The sequence below is a fragment of the Dioscorea cayenensis genome, unplaced genomic scaffold, assembly GCF_009730915.1.
Source record: "Dioscorea cayenensis subsp. rotundata cultivar TDr96_F1 unplaced genomic scaffold, TDr96_F1_v2_PseudoChromosome.rev07_lg8_w22 25.fasta BLBR01000357.1, whole genome shotgun sequence".
In the NCBI taxonomy this organism is placed as follows: Eukaryota; Viridiplantae; Streptophyta; class Magnoliopsida; order Dioscoreales; family Dioscoreaceae; genus Dioscorea; species Dioscorea cayenensis.
Genome location: NW_024086748.1, coordinates 5,671 through 25,316, shown reverse-complemented (window position 1 = coordinate 25,316; position 19,646 = coordinate 5,671). Strand labels below are relative to the sequence as shown.

Below are 19,646 nucleotides of genomic sequence, written 5' to 3'. Positions count from 1 at the left end.
GATAAAAAAATAGTTAATAAAAAGATAAGCTTAATAAAACAACTATTGATTATCCGGATGTCATTCGGATGGTTGATTTCTTGCTATAAAATTTATCTAAAATTTAATGGTCATTGAATCGTCCAGGCATCCCAAACCTTTTCCTTGTTGATAAATTTTTTTATTTGTTCAAATACAAGAAATTAGTTTATCATGTAAGTTTTATATTTATTCTTTAATTCGTATTAATAATTGAAAGCATGTGATTTTTTATATGTATTATTAATTTTTTATTTAAAATAGGTCTAACAGATCAACTATTGAAGCATATTAAAAAAAAAATAAAAACTGAAGGCCAATCACCATCCATCCCTAAATTTAAAACTACTTTTTTCCCTTGATTTTGAAACCTCATCATTTATTCCTAACTTCGAAAAAAATCCAAGTTCGAAAGTCCATTTTAGAAAGATTCATAGAACTAAGTCTAAAAAGATTGATAATACTTCGCTAGAAAGAGATCCAGGAGTACGCCCTTCTATTTGGGAATATCCCGTTAATCAGCAAGATGAGATTCGACACTCACTACAAGAAATGTGAGTATTATCTATGTTATTTTATGCTACAATATTATTTTCATAGGTAAAAATATATTATTGTCTACGTTTTATTGATTTCGTAGAAGAAACTAAATACTCTTAGGCATCAAGCAATTTCTACTTACCAACAAACAATGCCCTATGAATAATTTTTCTTAGCTACGATTGATTTTATAGCTAAAAAGGAAACTTTATTTCTACAAAAAAATATCGTAGGTAAAAGAGGTTTAAAATTTAGGTACGAATTATAAAACGTAGTAGAATATAAATATTTTTTTATAGCAAAAAACTTCTTGGCAGTAAAACCATGGGTTACGAAGATTTTTTAGTAGCTATGATTTATTTCATAATAAAATGAGGAGTTTTCTATTTTTGAAAAAGATCATAGTGAAAATATTTAGGCACTAATTTAATATGTAAACAAATTATATGTAAACATTGTATATATATATATATATATTAAAAATAACATTTGCAAAAAATTCTGTTATGAAAGAGAAAAAACCTAAATAACAAAAATAAAAGCCCCCTTCATAATGTTCATAATAGTTGCACATAAATTTGAATAATTAACTTAAATTTAAATAGATAATGAAATTCTCTTACAAATGCAGATTCTTATTGTCATGGTAAATTCCATAAAAAGAGTCTTCATATTACTTGCGACATACAGAAAGAGAGAGCAAACTGATAGATTACATAAACATTGTCTGCAATGATGATTATTTATTTTTAACAGCAATAATAGAATTGCAAAGGGAATTAAGATGAAGAAGGGTAATCTGGTTGCCGTTCTGGAAGAGCAGCTTGGAATGCAGGAAGTTCATTGTATGCAACATCAGCTCTGGCCAATCTTGGGTATTGAGTCTTAGGAAAAACAAAGAAAAGAAAACAAAACAAACTTATGAGTCATGAATCTGCATTAAACATATTAATGAAAAATGCACAGTAATATGTAATTTATAGGTGCTTGTTATTCTGTAAATTCATCAATTTCACAAAAGTAAAATAAAATGAAAAATTACCGTGTCAATTCCTAGCCATGTTACTGCAAAATTAAGCTGTGGAGCCAAAAACACATCGGCCTGCATATGACAGCCGTCACTGACATTGGTCAGATGAAATTCACATGTTATAATTCAAAGGTCAAGAAGTTTAGTTTGTGTGGTTGAAACATGGTTTAGATCTCATGTATCAATTGGATAGTGCCAGTTATTATTGTTGGCATTCATAGCTTGATGAACATCAGATCTTAATGTGGTGCAAGGCAAAGCATGGAAAAATAGATGGGTTTATAAGCTGGAAAGTGCTCGAAATAGTTCTATGTAAATGTCATCCAAACTAGATTCATTGGAAAGTAAATGTGAATAGGAAAAATAAAACCAAATTTACAGCACACAAACCAGTAGGACTTCATCTCCTGTAGCATATTTTCCAGGAACATCCTTTAGGAGCTTCTCCAGAGCTGAAATGCAAGTAAAGACCGTAAGCACATAGATGCCATAGTCCTTTCCAATCATATATCCATGAATCAGTTGGAAGGATCATTATGTAATAAAATAGATAAAATAAGATTGTCAACTGAAAAGCTTGATTTTCACAAAGTATGAAGGACATCATGAGGTGTTGTTCAGCTGGGAACTTAAGAGGAAACCATTAGTTCAACACCGTACCACTGCACTGTTGTTGAAACAAAATAGAGAAGGTAGAAAAAGTTGTAGACAGGGCATAAAGGATTTTTGTAACAATTACAATGAATAGAAGTTTGATGTCAAGCCTCATTGTGGCTCTAATCAAGAACTAGAGAAATCCTAATGGTTGAGTTAGACATTTTAAGTGGAGTTCCAATGGCTGCATATGGGTCTTTTTTTAAGTGGTCAGAGATCCAATATAAGTAATTCACAGAATATCAATTGGAGTTTCAGTAAATAGTAGGGGTCTCAAATAGGACAGAATCATAACTTTTTGGCAGAGTATGCACTGCTTAGTTGATTTCAGGGGTAAAGACTGTTTAAGATTGTACTATTTAATGTTATTTTTTCAAAACAATAAGAATTTGTCAATTTGGCTGATAAGGAAAAGAAAAACTCAATCCATGATTCCATATACCTTTTTTTTTACTGATAGTTTACTGGATTAAAGCATCCTTCTGCTGTTTCCCACAGAAGTTTGCAATTTGGACTAAAATTACTTAGCATCTACAGCACCTTCGCTAAGAATTATATTAAACTACTCTTGAAGGTGACATATCTTTCTGAACAATGGCTAATTGCATGCGTGACAATATTTCTGATTTTGTTTGTATTTTGTTTAAAATCACAGGGACACCTTGTTGCAGGTTAGAGAAAAAGCATGCACAGCAATTAGAAGGATAAGCATGAACAATGATATTAAAGTTCAGAACGTCACCAGAAAGGCCTTTCTCAACATGATGTTGAACCAACTTGAGTTTCTCATCAGCATTAAATTTAGTTTCCATGAATTTCTGTCAAATGAAACACAGCATATTAAAAGCTGAGAATGCTGTTTAAGAAAATGACTAAATTTTTAAAGCAACTGTTGGAGTTTTAAACTTACTTGTATGAGCAGATTGTGAAAGGGTTGAATGCTTGAACAAACAATGCTTGCTACCTGAAAAATTGGAGACTATTATGATTGCGTGCATTGATACACTATAGTCTACAGACTAAATCAAAACATAGATATTTAGAACTCTCATGGAAAAATCTAATCAAATTAACATATTCTCTTTGTTTCCAATTCCTATATTTCCCTAATGAATTCAAAAATGCTAAATTGAAAAGGCCATGCCCACATTGTTAACGGGGTATTATAGCATGCTTCAATTTGCATCAGGCCAATGATATCATTGGTAATTTTGCCTTTTACCTGATGTTTTCACAAAGGAATTCACCAGATATACTTCATCCTCTGTGGTAATGATATCATTGATCAAATATCATATAGATGGGAAAAAAATAAATTTATAGCTCCATGCATAGTAGAGTACAGAAAACCATTTTCAGATGAAAAAACATGAACTTTTATGACTCACTTAATGGTTAAGACTTCTACACACACAAAAAGGCTAACTGATAAAATTTGAGTTTCATTAATGTACTAGTGGCTAGGCCATGATATGATTTCAGGCATTTGACCTTTCAGGATTTGCTGCCAGTCTCCTATAAAACTTTCCATGATGTTTCCGCCAAAATGAAAAGAAAAAAAAATTCCAAAACATAATTTCTTATTTTTTTTTTGAAATGTCGCACCTTAATGATTAACTCTGACACAATGACACAAAACACAAAAGATACACAAGACATTTTAATTTAAAACAAAAAACAAAACAAAACAAAACAAAATAAAAGTATATACAGGACAATGAACTCATTCATTATACTTCCCCTCTACTAGTCTTTAATCAACGTCCACAATGTCAACAACAGTAAGAATGTCAACTACTAATCCTTACCTTCACCAGGACCTCATATACACATGCACGCATTACCCCAACTCATGCAATAAGCCCAATCTTGTCCCAATTCCAAACCCATAGCCTAAACTTTCTACAACTTTTTATAAAATGCATCTTGAAAGATACAAAAGCATGCATGACTTACAGCATTAAATCCCCTCATTTCACTAATTACTCTCTCTCTCTCTCTCTCCTAATGCTTGGGTGTACTTTTAATATAGCTTAAACCATACTATAACAATAATGTGCCTCTGCAATTTTGCAACTCTTAATAAGCATTGTATCAGTAATATGTAAAAAAAAAAATAGGCAAAAATAAATTAATAACATAAATAAGGACATTATTTTTTCTTCACCTGGAGATTAAGAGCCTTCTTCTTGAGATCCTTGGGGAGCAATGGATGTTGAGGGTACTTATCCTCCAAATACTTTTAAAAATAAAATTAAAATAAATTCACACAGCAAATATGAAAAAGGCAACATAAAAAAACCTTACTTTTCACTTGAAAGTACATATATCACCCACTCACAAGAACAATAGCATAAGAATCACCAACTACTGCGTCTCCGTCCACCAATACCGGCACATAACCAATTGGATTTAACTTCTCAAATTCTACAAAATCGCAAACAGAAACAACGCCAAAAGTCCAATTTGAAGAAACAAAATTCAAACCTTGAAAAAAAAAAAAAATAAGAATTTTCTTAGCACCATACCTAGATCAAATTGATCACCTTTCAGAAGATCCACTGCCTTGTACTCATAATCCAAACCTTTTCAAAAGTCATACCCAAATCAAACATTAATGAAAAATGATCTGAAAAAAAAATTTTTTTTTGAAGCTAAACACGAATTTAAAGCCACCAAAGGGGGAAACAACAAACCTTTTAGATTGAGAACAATGATGACACGCTGAGAGCAATTGCTCTGCCAGTAGCTGTACAGCTTCAGCTTCAGCTTCTCTTGTGCCGGTCCAGCAATATCCTGAAAGAATCGATGAAACAGGATGAAAATCAAGCTCAAGCGATGAAATCCGAAGCTCGATGAGTCGATTTAATTCAGATTTGAGAGGATTAGAAGCGGAGATTGAGAGAGGAGTACCTTGGAATCGGATGCCATGGAGTTCCTGGCAAACCACTGAGAACGTCCACTGAGAGTTGTTGAAAACGAAGGACAGAACGAATTGGTTTTGAAGACACCATAAAGTTACTGGTGTCACTGCATGCGTTTGCGTTTGAGCAAAATAAGTCAAGCATTTTGGATAAGTTTTTAGCCGCCTGTTTTTATTTTTATTTTTATTATTTTTTTAAGAGAAAATGAATTATTAGTATATGGAAGTTTTAACACACCGGAGACAAACCTCTGACATTTGAATTTTCGAGAGAGTATCTTTTTTTCTAACAGCTTACCCTCTGTCAGTTTATTTTATTTTACAACATGTATTTCTCGCTTAATAAATATATTTTGTCATTTAGCAATACATGTTTACGTTTAACAATGTAAATTTTTACTTAATATATTACATTTTTGTTTAATATATATTTTTTTTATATTTAATATATGACCTAAGTTGATGGGTATTTCCGTTAACGTCAGTTACCTAAAAACTAAAAACTAAACTGTCGGAAATTTTTTTTTCTTCTTGAGAATACCCAAGTTTGATTGAACAATATGTGAATAAGTGAAACTTGGAAGAGTTTTAGGGCATTCCCGGTTTTTTTAACCTATAAATTTTTAAAATTATTATTTTGCATCTAATAATCTTCGTTTAACCCCTTTTTTTTTAAAAAAAAAAAAAATCCATTGACTCCTCTTTTACCAGCTAATGAGTGGTGAGCTCGTCCATGGCCACTTAAGCTTGTTGAGTTGAAGAAAAAAATAAAAAAATAATATTATGAGTAATGATATTTTTATAAAAAATAAATTTATCAAATATACTTTTCAATAATAACGTGGATGCTAATTTAGTCAGCATTCATGTCATTCTTTCTCTCTTGTATTTTTTTTAATTTAATTTTTTTTTACCATTAAAATCTTTAATCGCAAAATGTAAACTTGGGGGTTTGCGGTTTACTATTTAGGATTTATGATTTAGTCTTTAGGGTTTATGGCTTATGATTTAGGGTATAGCAATTAAGATCTAGGGTTTAGGGTTTAGGATTAATGTCTAATATGTAAAATTTAGAATTTAAGGTTTATGATTTAGGATTTAGGTTTAGGGTTAGTGTCTAGTATTTAGGGTTTAGATTTTTTTTTGAATTTTAGGTATATGGTTTTATAATATTTAGATTTAAGATTTTAAGAGTTTAAATAAAGTTTTTATAATATTTTATAATTTTTTGAATTTAGAAATTTATTAAATTGGAATTTGAAATTTATGAATCAAGTATGGCGTGGATGTTAATGTGAGAGACCGACCCACCTCAGTGAGACCCGGAACAGAACTCAATCATAAGCCATGTATTATTTTGCTTAGTCGCCAATATTCGCACTCCCCCGGAGTCGAACCCGCGACCTAAGCCTTTTGTCTCACTTAAAGTGAGCGCCTCTCACCACTGATCGCGTTTTTGCTAGTTGCCAATATTCGCTCCCGAGTCGAAACCCGCGACCTAAGCCTTTTGTCTCACTTAAAGTGAGCGCTCTCACCAATTGATCCGCGGATCAATTGGTGAGGCGCCACTTTAAGTGAGACAAAAGGCTTAGGTCGCGGGTTCGACTCCGGGGGAGTGCGAATATTGGTGACTAAGCAAAATAATACCTGGCTTGTGATTGAGTTCTGTTCCGGGTCTCACTAAGATGGGCCGGTCTCTCACAAAAGGATTGACCTCCGGGCTAGTTACCATCAGTTGAAGATTAAGGAGAGTGATGTGCCGAAGACAACATTTCGCACGTGATACGGGCATTATGAATTTCTGGTCATGCCTTTTGGTCTGACTAATGTCCCAGCTGCTTTTATGGATCTAATGAACAAAGTCTTCAGACCTTATCTCGATAAGTTTGTAATTGTCTTCATCGATGACATTTTGATCTACTCAGCAACTGAAAAGGAACATGCGCAACACTTGCATATAGTATTGCAGATACTTCGAGAAGAAAGGTTGTATGCTAAATTCTCAAAGTGTGAGTTTTGGTTACATGAAGTGGTCTTCCTAGGACATGTGGTATCTGGAGAAGGAATTTGTGTGGACCAAAAGAAAGTCGAACCAATCATTGATTGGGAACAACCAAAGAGTGTGTCTGAAGTTCGAAGTTTCCTTGGTTTAGCGGGTTATTATCGTCGTTTTGTGGAAGGGTTCTCTCGATTGCTGCACCTTTATCACGGTTGACTCGAAAGGAGGTAAAGTTTGTTTGGGATGAGAAGTGTGAGAGCAGTTTCCAAGAATTGAAGAACCGCTTGACTTCAGCACCAGTGCTCACTCTGCCTACTAGTGGTAAGGAATTTGTAGTGTTCAGCGATGCTTCACGACAGGGTCTTGGCTGTGTATTAATGCAAGATGGGAAGGTAATAGCTTATGCTTCACGACAGTTGAAGAAGCATGAGTTGAATTACCCTACTCATGATTTGGAGTTAGCGGCAGTGGTTTTTTCCCTGAAGATTTGGCGACATTATCTTTATGGAGAGAAGTGTTTAATTTACACTGATCATAAGAGTTTAAAGTATTTGTTTACTCAGAAGGAATTGAACTTAAGGCAGCGAAGATGGCTAGAGTTGATCAAGGATTATGATTTAGTGATTGACTACCATCCAGGGAAGGCTAATGTGGTAGCAGATGCTCAAAGTAGGAAAATTTCCACTTCTTTAGCTTATGTTACAACATCTTATTGGTCTCAATTTGCAGTTCTTCGAGACATGGATGTGAGACTTAAGATCGAGCCAAAAGAAGTTCTGTTGGCAACTTTTGTGGTAAGACCATCATTACTAGAGTAGATTCAGGAATCTCAGAGAACAGATGAAGAGTTAATGAAGGAAATACAGAAACTGGAAAAAGATGAACCTAGCGATTTTGGGATTCACAGTGACGGTATTCTGGTATTTCAGGAAAGGGTTTGTATTCCAAGGGATGCAAGACTCAGAAGTGCTATTCTAGAAGAGGCTCACTCCTCATCCTATGCTTTACACCCAGGCAGTACTAAGATGTATCGTACGATCAAGGAAAATTATTGGTGGTCTGGAATGAAGCGTGAGATCGCAGAATTTGTAGCAAGATGCTTAGTTTGTCAGCAAGTAAAAGCAGAATATCAACAACCAGCGGGACTATTACAACCTTTGCCTGTGCCAGAGTGGAAGTGGGAGCATATTACTATGGATTTCGTGGTTGGGTTACCGCGTACCCTTCAGGGGCATGACGCTGTGTGGGTTATTGTGGACCGTTTGACAAAATCAGCCCATTTTTTGGCCATTCATACCAAATACTCTTTGGAGAGGTTAGCGAAGCTATTTATAAGCGAAGTTGTTAAACTCCATGGAGCGCCTGTTTCAATTATGTCTGATCGTGACCCAAGATTTACATCTCAGTTTTGGCCTCAGTTTTGGCTCTTGGGATGACTTTGAGATTCAGTACTGCATACCATCCTCAGACAGACGGACAATCAGAGTGTACGATCCAGACACTTGAGGATATGCTGAGAGCTTGTGTTCTTGATTTCCAAGGAAGTTGGGACAAGCATTTACCTCTTGTGGAATTCACTTATAATAATAGTTTCCATGCAAGTATTGGTATGGCTCCTTATGAAGCTTTGTATGGACGTAAGTGTCGAACATCCCCTCCTGTTGGAGTGAAGTCGGTGAAAGAAAGTTGCAAAATGTGGAACTAATTGAGGTAACCACAGAAAAAGTGAAGGTAATACAAGATAGATTAAAAGTAGCCCAAGATCGACAAAAGAGCTATGCTGATAACAGGAGAAGAGATTTAGAATTCCAAGTTGGTGACAGAGTTTTTTTGAAGATATCACCTTGGAAGGGAGTAATTCGGTTTCGTAGGAGGGGAAAATTAAATCCTCGTTAAATTAGGACATTCTTGTTACTTGAAAGAATTGGGCCAGTGGCTTATAGACTACAGTTACCACCATAATTAGAGAGGATCCATAATGTCTTTCATGTTTCGTTGTTGAAGAAGTATGTGCCAGATCCGTCGCATTCACTTGAAATACCCCCAGTGGAACGTCGAGAAGATTTGACTTTTGAAGTGAGACCTGTTTGTATTCTTGATCGACTAGAGAAAGTACTTCGGGGAAAAGTGGTGCCAGTTGTAAAAGTTCTTTGGAAAAGTGATCAGATAGAGGAGTTGACTTGGGAACCTGAACGGTTCATGAGAAAGAAATATCCCCATTTATTCAGTGAGTTCAGTAAGCTGAAATTTTGAGGACAAAATTTCTTTAAGGAGGGTAGAGTGTTGTACCCTGTCATGATTTAGACCTCGGGCCTCTTTAGATTTTTATGCTCGCATCAGGGCTAAAATGGTCATTTAGCAGTAGTGACATTTTTCCATGTTTGCATGGTAGCTTTTATGTGAAAAACAAGGGGCAATTCCGTCATTTGGATCCATTTACTATTATTTCTCTATTAGGAGGGCAATTAGGTCATTTCCCAAAAAAAAGAGAAGAAAAGAAAGAGAAAGCCAAACCTATCTCCTTTCTTCTTCATTACTTTTTCTTCTTCGTTTCTTGTTCGGCCGACCACAACATTAGAAGGAATTTTTTTTTCCGGTGAGCATTTTTGGTGAACTAAAATACCAAACTCCTTCCTCCCTCACTCCTGAACTTGGTAAGCTTTAGATCTAATGTTTTCATTTAGTATTTCTCCCGTATTTCTTGTTTTTAGATTTTCTTTAAAAACTTCGATCTCTCCTTGGATTTGATGGTTTATAGGCTCAAATTGAAGCCAATGATTTGTGATTCATATATGAGAATGTTGTTGAAGAAATTTCTTGATTTAGTGTTGTAAATTTGAAGAAAACATAGTATAAGGTCCGGTTTTACTGTAGAAATTGTGAAGTTACTGTAGCACCGAAAATTTTGAGCCTTTTCGGGTATTTCCTTGGTCCAAATTGAAGCCCTTCTTACCCTGAACTCATTGGAGCTAGGTTTGCTTCATTCCGATGTCATTTGGGTCCAAAATGACGTTGTTTTGCCTCAAAAACCCTAAGGTTTCGTAGTCGACTTGTATAATTGCATTTATATGCATTCCTTTTAGCTATCATTCTTATGTTCATTAGTATTTGGATTCCCTGCCTGTATCTAGGTGGTGAAACATCCTCCAAGGGGAAGGAACTCACTGATCAGTGAGCGCGTATCGAGACGAGACGAATAGTTCTGTGAGTGGTTTAATTCGTAAATGCATAGATTCAACAATCAAGAGTATTACAGTATTCCTTATGTGTTTTATAACATAAATTTGATATATATATATATATATTGTGAGTATAAATATATTTGAAATGGCTAAACCTAGATACTTATATGTATTCATTTTGGAATAAACATGTTTACATGTGTAAGTATGTTATTTGCAAATGGAATAAGGGTTGATGCAATTTACATATTTAAACATTGTTTGATGGTTTCCTTGAGTTGGAAATCGGAAAGAATTCTATTCTTGTATTTGATTTTGATGGTAACTACGGATTTAGGTCCGACACTGCAGTGTGGGGTTTCACGGTCCGGCCTAATGGGAGGCGGCGTGGTTGACCCTGTGTTTACTCTGGTCAAGAGGTGCGTGGAGCCATTGACAGGGGTTCTCTTTTTGTGAGAAACCCGGGGTAACCACACGGGAATCTCAGTGGTCAACACCAAGGAAAGGGCAACATTTATATTGTTGAAGTTTTAAAACACCTTGGTGGTCCCGTAGCTAGTCGTGGCCACGACTAGCTTGGGAATGGTTTGAGGCCAGCCCGCATTTTCTTAAACTGTGTTCAATGTGTTGAAAAGTTACTCGCCTATTCTATTGTCAGGCATTGTGTTATTTGTTTACCTGTTGAATACTTGAAATTTTCTTTTATATGTTAGTATTATTGTGGTAGATAAAGATTTGAAATACTTGATCTCTCTGTTATATCTATGCTGTCACCACTCACTGGGTAACACATGCTACTCACCACTCTCCTTTCTTCTTTCTCAGACTGCGACGTTGGACTGGGTTGTGCTGTGCAGGCAATAGAGTAATTTGTCTGTTTTCCTTGTCTAGGTTTATTATAGTGTGTATGTAAATTTTATGGATCCACTAGACTTGACCATTATGTATTGTTCTTATATTTGTACCTCTTGGATAGTAACTGAAAACCCCATTTGTATTATTTGTGATGTTCTCTTGTATTTAGGGTCCATGTGTGAGGGAACCCTATTATGTTTTCATTGTTGATATTGTTCCATGTTCTAGTAACTGTATTAGCAGGTTTGTGTTTAGCCTTATGGCGACTTGAAGGTGGGGGCCGTTGTGGGACCCACTTTTTGTTGTCGTGGCGGTTGCCACGTGCCCGGCTAGGTTCGGGGCGTGACAATTTTAGTGGTAAAGGGGGATATATAACTAAAAAAAAAATGTTGTTAGGTAAAGAAGTAAAGATGAGTTCTATAAGGGCATATACATGAAAAAAAAAACCTTCATAATGTTTGTAATAGTTTCTCATAAATTCTGAGAAATTAACTTCAGAAGGCAGAGTCTTGTTCTCATATGAAGTTACATGAAAAGAGTCTTCACATTATTTACAACATACAGAGAGCGCAAACTCAAAGAACATGTATCATTCATAGTAATACTGATTATTTATTTTTAACAATGCTAACCGAACCGCGACAAGGATTAAGCCGAAGCAGGATAATCTGGCTGCCTTTCTGGAAGAGCAGCTTGGAATGCAGGAAGCTCACTATATGCAGCATGAGCTCTGGCTAGTCTTGGGTATTCAGTCTGGAAAATAAGAAAAAGAAAGAATACTTGTGAATCATGAATCTGCATTAAAAGAATTGAAAAATAAAAGCATGGTTTTGTGATCACAATAGCATCCAGGCGCACACAGAGAGAACACGAAAAAAGTTTAACAGAAATAGAGATATGTAATATATTTGTGCTTGCATATATTGTTATTCCATGAGTTCAACTATCACATGAAAAAAAAAGGAAAGAAAAAAATATTACCATGTCAATTCTGAACCTTGCTACCCCTGCATCAATTTGTGGAGCCAAAAACACATCCGCCTGCATATGACAGCCGTCACTGATATCAGTCAAATGAAATTCACATGTTATCAGCCAAGATTGAAAGACTTTCAATTTATACACAATTTCACATTTTATCATTCAAAGGTTGAGAAGTTAGTTTAGGTGGTTGAAACATGGTGTAGATCCAGCGTATAAAATGCATAATGCCAGCGATCATGGATGGTATTCAAAGCTTCATGAAAATCAGATCTTTATTTAGTTCAAGACAAAGAACATGAAAATATCTGGTTTTATAAAACTGGAAACTGCTTGAAATAGTCCCATGTAAATGTCATCCGAACTGAATTCGGGAAAATTAAATGTCACAAGGGAAAAAATAATAATAACCAAATTGACAGCACACAAACCAGTAGGACTTCATCTCCTGTAGCATATTTTCCAGGAACATCCTTTAGAAGCTTCTCCAGAGCTGAAACAAAAGTAAAGACCATAAGAGCATAAATACCATGAATCAGTTGCAAGGACAATTATAAAATAAAATAGATGAACTAAGGTTGCAAATTCAATAGCTTGATTTTCACAAGGTATGATGGACATCATAAGGAGTTGTTCAGCTGAGAACTTAAGAGGTAATCATCAACACACAATAATAACTGTTACGGTGTTAAGGAAACGAAATAGAGGACAAAGCTGTAAACAGGACAAAATTTTTTTGTTACACTTACAACGGACAGAAGTTTGATTTCAAGTCTCAATGTGCATCTAATCTCAAACCGGATAAATCCTAAGGGTAGAGTTAGGCATTCTAAGTGGAGTTCCAGTGGCTGCATATGTGTCTTCTTTAAGTGGTCAGAGGTCCAATACAGATGATTCACAAAATACTATCTGGAGGTTCAAATAGGATGGAAGCATAACTTTCTGGCAGAGTATAGATAGTTTAGTAGGTTTCAGGCAAGGACTGTTTAAGATTATCATTTCTTCAAAACAATAGAAATTTGTCAGTTTGGCTGATGAGGAAAACAAAAACTCAATCCATATGCCTTCTTTTGACGGATAGGTTACTGGATTAAAGCACCATTTAGCTGTTTCCTACAGAAGTATGCAATTCGAAGTAAAATTGATTAATGTCTTGAGCATCTTTGATTCTTTGTTAAGAATCATATTAAACCACTCTTCATCGTGGCACATCTTCCTGAACAATGGGTGACTGTGTGCCTGACCATAGTTGCAATTTTGTTTGCAAGAAACTATATTTTGTTTAAAATCATGGGAACCTTGTTGCAGATTACAAGAAAGAGCATGTATAACAATTAGAAGTATATGCGCAAATGATGATATTAAAACTCAAAATTTTACCAGAAAAGCCTTTGCCAATGTAATGTTGAACCCACTTAAGTTTCTCATCAGCATCAAATTTAGTTTCAATGAACTTCTGTCAAATGATACACAGCATATTAACAGTTGATAATTTTGTTTAAGCAAATGACTAAATTCTTGGAAGCAACAGTTGGAGTTTTAAACTTACTAGTATAGAGAGATTTTGAAGGGGTTGAATGCTTGAACCAACAATGTTTGCCACCTGAAAAATGAGATACTATTGTGATCTTGTGAAGTGATACACTATAGTACAAATCAAAACATTGATATTTAGAAGTCTCATGACAAAATCTAGTCAAATAAAAAATATTATTTCTCTTTCAAATTCCTTTATTTCCGTAATGAATACACCAATGCTGAATTGAAAAAGCCATGCTCACATCGTAAGGGGGCATTAGTAGTATACTGTATACTTAAATTTGCCTGAGGCCAGTTCTGATGGCTTTTAACCCAATGTTTTTACAAATGAATTGACCGGGTACACTTTATCCTTAACTAGTGGTAACAACATAATAGATTGATATTATATAGATGGAAGAAAAAGTATAAAAAAAAAATTTATAGTTCCAAGCATAGTAGAGGACAAAATACCACTTTCAGATGAAAAAAATATGATGCCTCATAAAAGGGTTACACTTTAAAACAAAAAGTTTAACCGATAAAAATTGAGTTTCGTCAATGCACTCGCATCTTGCATGAGATGATTTCAGCATTTGTGACTTTCAGGGTTTACTGTTAGTCTCCTATTAAATTTTTCATGATGTTCTCCCCACAAAAAAATGCAAAACTGTCTTTATTTTTCCTTTTCAAAAGTACACCTTAATGATCAGCTTTTACACAACCACACAAACCTAAAAAGGCACACTAGATAACGAACACATTCATTCACCACATACAAATAAAATAGGATAAAAAAAATATACTGATAACAAAAATAAGAAAAGTAATATTTCTTCACCTGGAGATTAAGAGCCTTCTTTTTAAGATCCTTGGGAAGCAATGGATGTTGAGGGTACTTATCTTCCAAATACTTTCAAGCACAAGAGAAAGAGGCTCAATGACAAATGATACAAAAAAATCAACATAAAAAGCCATAATTTTCATTTAAGCAGGTACATCATGCGCTCACAAGAATGATCGCTAAAGAATCACCAACAACAACGTCTCCATCCACCAATGAGGGTACATACTTAATGGGATTAAGCTTCTCAAACTCTACAATTTTTCACACAAAATAACACCAAAATCCCAACTTCAGAGGATTTAAGTTTTTTTCTTAAGAAAAAAATCAAGAACTTTAGACACCATACCAGGATCAAATTGCTCATCTTTCAAAAGATTCACTGTCTCATACTCATAATCCAAACCTATTTAAAGGCGTATGCAAAACATAAATCAATCAAACAATAAAAGTTCCGATTTGATTCTGAAAATTGAAAAGTAAACATGAATTCGAAGGTAATCCATGGTAAAGAACCAACCTTTGAGATTGAGAGCGATACGAACGCGCTGGGAGCACGAGCTGCGCCAGTAGCTATAGAGTTTCAGCTTCGCTGGTTCAGCTCCAACGATTTCCTGAAAAAATCAATGAAATAGGATGAGAAAAACAGATTAGAAGATGGAATTCAAAGCTCAATAATTGAATTGAACTAGATTTTGAGAAGATTGAGAGGATTTCCTTAGAACCGGACGCCATGGAATTCCAAGCCGGCTGAGAAGAGTGGATAGTGTGGTTGATGAAGACGAACTGTTGTCATTTATCGAATTGGTGGCACTAGGTTGTAATATTTTGAACTTGGGAGGGTAAAATTGACAATTAACTTTGTAGGCATGGATAAAAGCCCTTGATGAGAGATAGCCCTGGCGAGCCACTTACAGCACTAGCACCTCCAAGTTCTCTTTGGGGCGTTAATTTCAGGGAAAATGGTTAGCAACGAAGGTAATATTTCTATATCAAAGTTAAGGTGCGTTTGGATGACGGAATAAGAATGTGGTTAGCAACGGAGGTAATGAAGAAAGAAATGAGAACAGAGGTAATTAGGAGAGGATAGAAATGAAAATTGTGTTTTGTTAAAGAGGATTATGCATTGGGAATTTAAAAGTAAATGGAGGAGATGCGAGACAATTACCTTTATACCTTTCTTAATAAAATAGTTATGTATATATATGTTTAATGACAATTAAGAATTAATTAATTAATTAATTGTATTAATAAAATAATTAATTAACTTAATTAATTAGGAGAGGATAGAAATGAAAATTGTGTTTGGTTAAAGAGGATTATGCATTAGGAATGTAAAAAATAAGTGACGGATATGTGAGACAATTACCTTTATACCTTTCTTAATAAAATAATTATGTATATATATTTAATGAAAATTAAGAATTAATTAAGTTAATTAATTATTTTATTAATACAATTAATTAATTAAGTCAATTAATTATTTTATTGATTAAATTAACATAATTAATTATTTTATTAACTTAATTAAAGTTAATCAATTATTTTATTAGCTGAATTAATTAAGTTAATTAATTATTTTATTAATTAAATTAATACAATTAATTATTCTATTAACTTAATTAATTAAGTTAATTAAAAATGGTTAGGTTTTAAGTTGGGATATACAAGTAATATTTTTTTTTTTTGAAATGGGCAAAAACATAAATTCGACTATAAGTAATGGGTATCCCCCCAATATTCCTTTGGTAGAGGTAATGAATTCCACCGACCCTCAATGATTACCTACATAAAATAACATTCAAACAAAGGAGAGAGAATATGTAAACAATGATTCCCTTCCCCAGGGTAATGATTGAGGGCATTCAAAGACATCCTTAGTGTCTATTTTGATACAAATTAAATGTTGGTGCTCAAATTAAAATAAGAGCTAAGGTTAGTACTCAACTAAGAAAATTATCCCTAGATTTTAGGTCGAATGTTTTTGTTATTCAGTATTATATGATTCTTATATATCTGATTGGTCCACAACTAGTGAATTTTATCAATTACTTTGCTCAATATCTATTATTAGGAATGACTTAGGACGACAACTTTGAAAAAGAAAAAGCTGAAGAGATGAAGAGAGAAAAAAGAAACCAACACCAATAATGGTGTTCACTGGGGATTAACCAAGAAAAAAAAACTGCTTCCTCTTAAAGAGGAAAAATTATTGTAGCAAAGGGCGTTATGGTCAAACCATGTCTCACTTACCACAACTTCCCATGCAAGGGATAATTTCGTCCAAAAAATTCAAAACAAACTTAAGGGTTTTCAAATTCATTGTATTCAAAAGGAGGGGTTTTTTTTTATGGATAATTAAATTTAGAGGGACAATTTGTACATATTGCAACTTAGAGGGTGTTTTTGGTAATTTCCACTTAAAAATATATAAAAGGATATATTTATTTGTGGGTAACTTCTAAATATATTAATTATGACTTTATAAATATTCATAAATTCCAATACAATTATTATGTAAAATTAAACTAAATATACAATATTATTTTAAGTTTTAATTATTTTTGTTATAATTATTTTCCAAAATAATACAAACAGATCACTTGGGTACCTTTGAAAATTTATCTAATTAATTGTATTTCTTAATAAAAGTACATGTCATGTATAACCCTTGAAATTTGATTTGTTTGCATATATATCGTTTTACCCCATATACACACCATTATAATCTATTATAAATTATATGAATGTTAACTTTCTTACAATAATAAAAATAAAATTTTATTGAAATTCTCAAATAAGCTTTAGCAATATTAATTTTTATTTAGATGTAATGAGTAAATCTAGTTTAAATTTTTTTTGGATATGTGTGGAAAAACATTAATTTAATGCTCATTAGAAATTTTTTTAGCCATTTAACGTGTAATAGCATATATTTTTTATGATATATGTAGGATAGAAGGATATATATGATATATATATATATATATCTTGGAGGGTGTGTATATTATGCATATGATGTTTATATATATAGAGAATTTAGTATATATAGAATTTAGTTGGCTATATCTTTCTTTCAATACAATAAAATATATATATATATATATATATGCAAAATCTCCGGTCAAAGAAAAAAGAATCATCTCTAATATAGTGTAGAAGATTTCATTAAAAAAAAAAAAGAAATCATCTCACGTTAATTTGGTGAGAGTTCGAATCCTCCAATAAATATACTACCATGTGCTTGTCACTAGGGATGGCAATGGGGCGGGGCATGCCTCTACCATCCCCGCCCCGGATGGTAATAAGCGGGGCACCGGCGGAGCACTATTCCTACCCTGTTTTTATTTTTTGTAAATATCCCGCCTTGCTCATAGTTGTAAATAAGTAGCCAAAATTCTTAAAAACATTTATAAAATAGATTTTTTTATAAAGCATATGTTTATAAAAACAAGCTCATAAGAAATTTATTGAAAATTTTTAAAAAATTTCATTTACCCCATACATTATATAATACTTATAATAAATTAAATTATTATCTGGGCGGGGTGGGACGGGGCAAGCAAATACCAAACCTGCCCCGCCCCGCCCAAAACCGGGGCGGATCGGGGCGGGAATTTCGGGGCGGATCGGGTTTTGCCATCCCTACTTGTCACTTGTATAAAATGATAATATTAATAATAAATAAAACAAAACAAAAGAATAAACAAATCAAGCTTTTTGAAAATCCAATTATAGCTACGGCTAAAAACAATATACAAGTATACTGTTTGGACATGAGGATTCTTTCAATGATAACTACGCTTCCAAATTTTTTTTAAGTAAAATAGATAAATCATAACTTTATTAAAAAAAAACAGAAAGAAGGAAATCATAACTTTATTAAAAAAAAAAGAGAAAGGACACGATGATCCTTCCGATGATAACTATACATATATGCTTCAATTTTGATCTAGGGATGGCCGGTAAAATAAATATAACAAAAAATGACACCGGGTATTTTTGAAAGTGGATTAAGTCATATAACTTAAAAATCTTAATGCAAACATCATGACAATTCTTCCAGATTAAAAAGACAAGAAACTCATTTTTCTTGGGTGAATGTAATCCATAAAGATGAATCATTTGAATTTTTATTTATAGGTTTTATTTAAACCAAAACTTTTGGCACTGACATCCACAAGCATCTAAACAATCTGGCTGCATTTCTCAGCTTTCTCATGCAAACAACAGCATTTCTGTTAGTTTACAGTAAAGTCACTCATCAAACTCATCAAGAAAGCAGCATCAAGTTACATGTGCAGATAATTTGAGCTTGTGAGAATTATTATTATTTTTTTAACACTAAAAAATACTCAATTTACACCAGCTTCTTCCTCTTTTACTTTTCCTCCATCATCTGATATCATCATCATCTTAATTTTGTTATTGTCTAGAGCATTAAAAGTTTAAAACCAATTAACAACAGCAGAAAAAAAGAATAGGATGAAGCATCTATAGAAAACCAGAAACAACATGATCGGCAACCGCATCGTGGTAAACAGAACGTGCTTCTTCCATCACTTCTGCCTGAGACAACAGTTCTGCTCTTTTTTTGGGTGAAGGATGAGTTGAAAGATATTTAGGCCTTGAAGTTTGTTTGGTGATCTGTCCAAGTTTTTCATGAACACTTGGTGCCACATGTGGGTCATATCCAGCAGAAGCCATCAACAAGAGACCGATATAATCCGCCTCTTTTTCCATCCTGCCAAACAAATACCAAATCATTCGAAAACTTATATAAAACATGCATACTGCCAGAGATTGACAATGTACAGCAACAGAGTCACACTATTTAAACTAAAGACTTTTGAGAGCTCTGCCAAAAACACGTGCAGCAAATTATCAAGGTAGTCAGACCCGGCCCGGGAATTGACCCGGCCAGATCAAGGGGTTAGGGGTTGATGGATTCGACCGGGTTGAACCGGGGTCAACAATAAAATATTAAAAAAATATATAATAATTAATAATGATAAAAAAATAATATAACCTATATTTTAATAATTAAAAATCATAAATAATTAAATATAATATTTAAAATTTTAATTTCATATAGTTTTCTT

The 19,646-nt window shown here is 33.6% G+C and overlaps 2 protein-coding genes and 1 long non-coding RNA gene across 3 annotated transcripts; 1 reads left to right on the top strand and 2 right to left on the bottom strand.

The window, feature by feature from the left end:
• Nucleotides 1-1,172: 1,172 nt before the first annotated feature.
• Nucleotides 1,173-5,296, bottom strand: LOC120254132 (glutathione S-transferase 2-like). Its single transcript, XM_039262275.1, has 10 exons — nucleotides 5,156-5,296; nucleotides 4,939-5,038; nucleotides 4,771-4,827; nucleotides 4,584-4,669; nucleotides 4,410-4,481; nucleotides 3,153-3,206; nucleotides 2,985-3,060; nucleotides 1,979-2,040; nucleotides 1,601-1,660; nucleotides 1,173-1,442 (listed from the first exon to the last, which is right to left on the bottom strand). The coding sequence occupies exons 1-10, from the start codon at nucleotides 5,171-5,173 to the stop codon at nucleotides 1,338-1,340; spliced, it is 690 nt and encodes a 229-aa protein (XP_039118209.1). The 5' UTR covers nucleotides 5,174-5,296; the 3' UTR covers nucleotides 1,173-1,337.
• A 4,430-nt stretch (nucleotides 5,297-9,726) lies between these two features.
• On the top strand, nucleotides 9,727-11,378 carry LOC120254130. Its single transcript, XR_005534535.1, has 3 exons — nucleotides 9,727-9,818; nucleotides 10,296-10,368; nucleotides 11,172-11,378. It is a non-coding gene; the product is annotated as an uncharacterized LOC120254130 (long non-coding RNA).
• A 278-nt stretch (nucleotides 11,379-11,656) lies between these two features.
• LOC120254131 (glutathione S-transferase zeta class-like) lies at nucleotides 11,657-15,325 on the bottom strand. Its single transcript, XM_039262274.1, has 10 exons — nucleotides 15,262-15,325; nucleotides 15,065-15,158; nucleotides 14,894-14,950; nucleotides 14,713-14,798; nucleotides 14,542-14,613; nucleotides 13,732-13,785; nucleotides 13,563-13,638; nucleotides 12,614-12,675; nucleotides 12,183-12,242; nucleotides 11,657-11,954 (listed from the first exon to the last, which is right to left on the bottom strand). The coding sequence occupies exons 1-10, from the start codon at nucleotides 15,277-15,279 to the stop codon at nucleotides 11,850-11,852; spliced, it is 684 nt and encodes a 227-aa protein (XP_039118208.1). The 5' UTR covers nucleotides 15,280-15,325; the 3' UTR covers nucleotides 11,657-11,849.
• Between the last annotated feature and the right edge of the window lie 4,321 nt (nucleotides 15,326-19,646).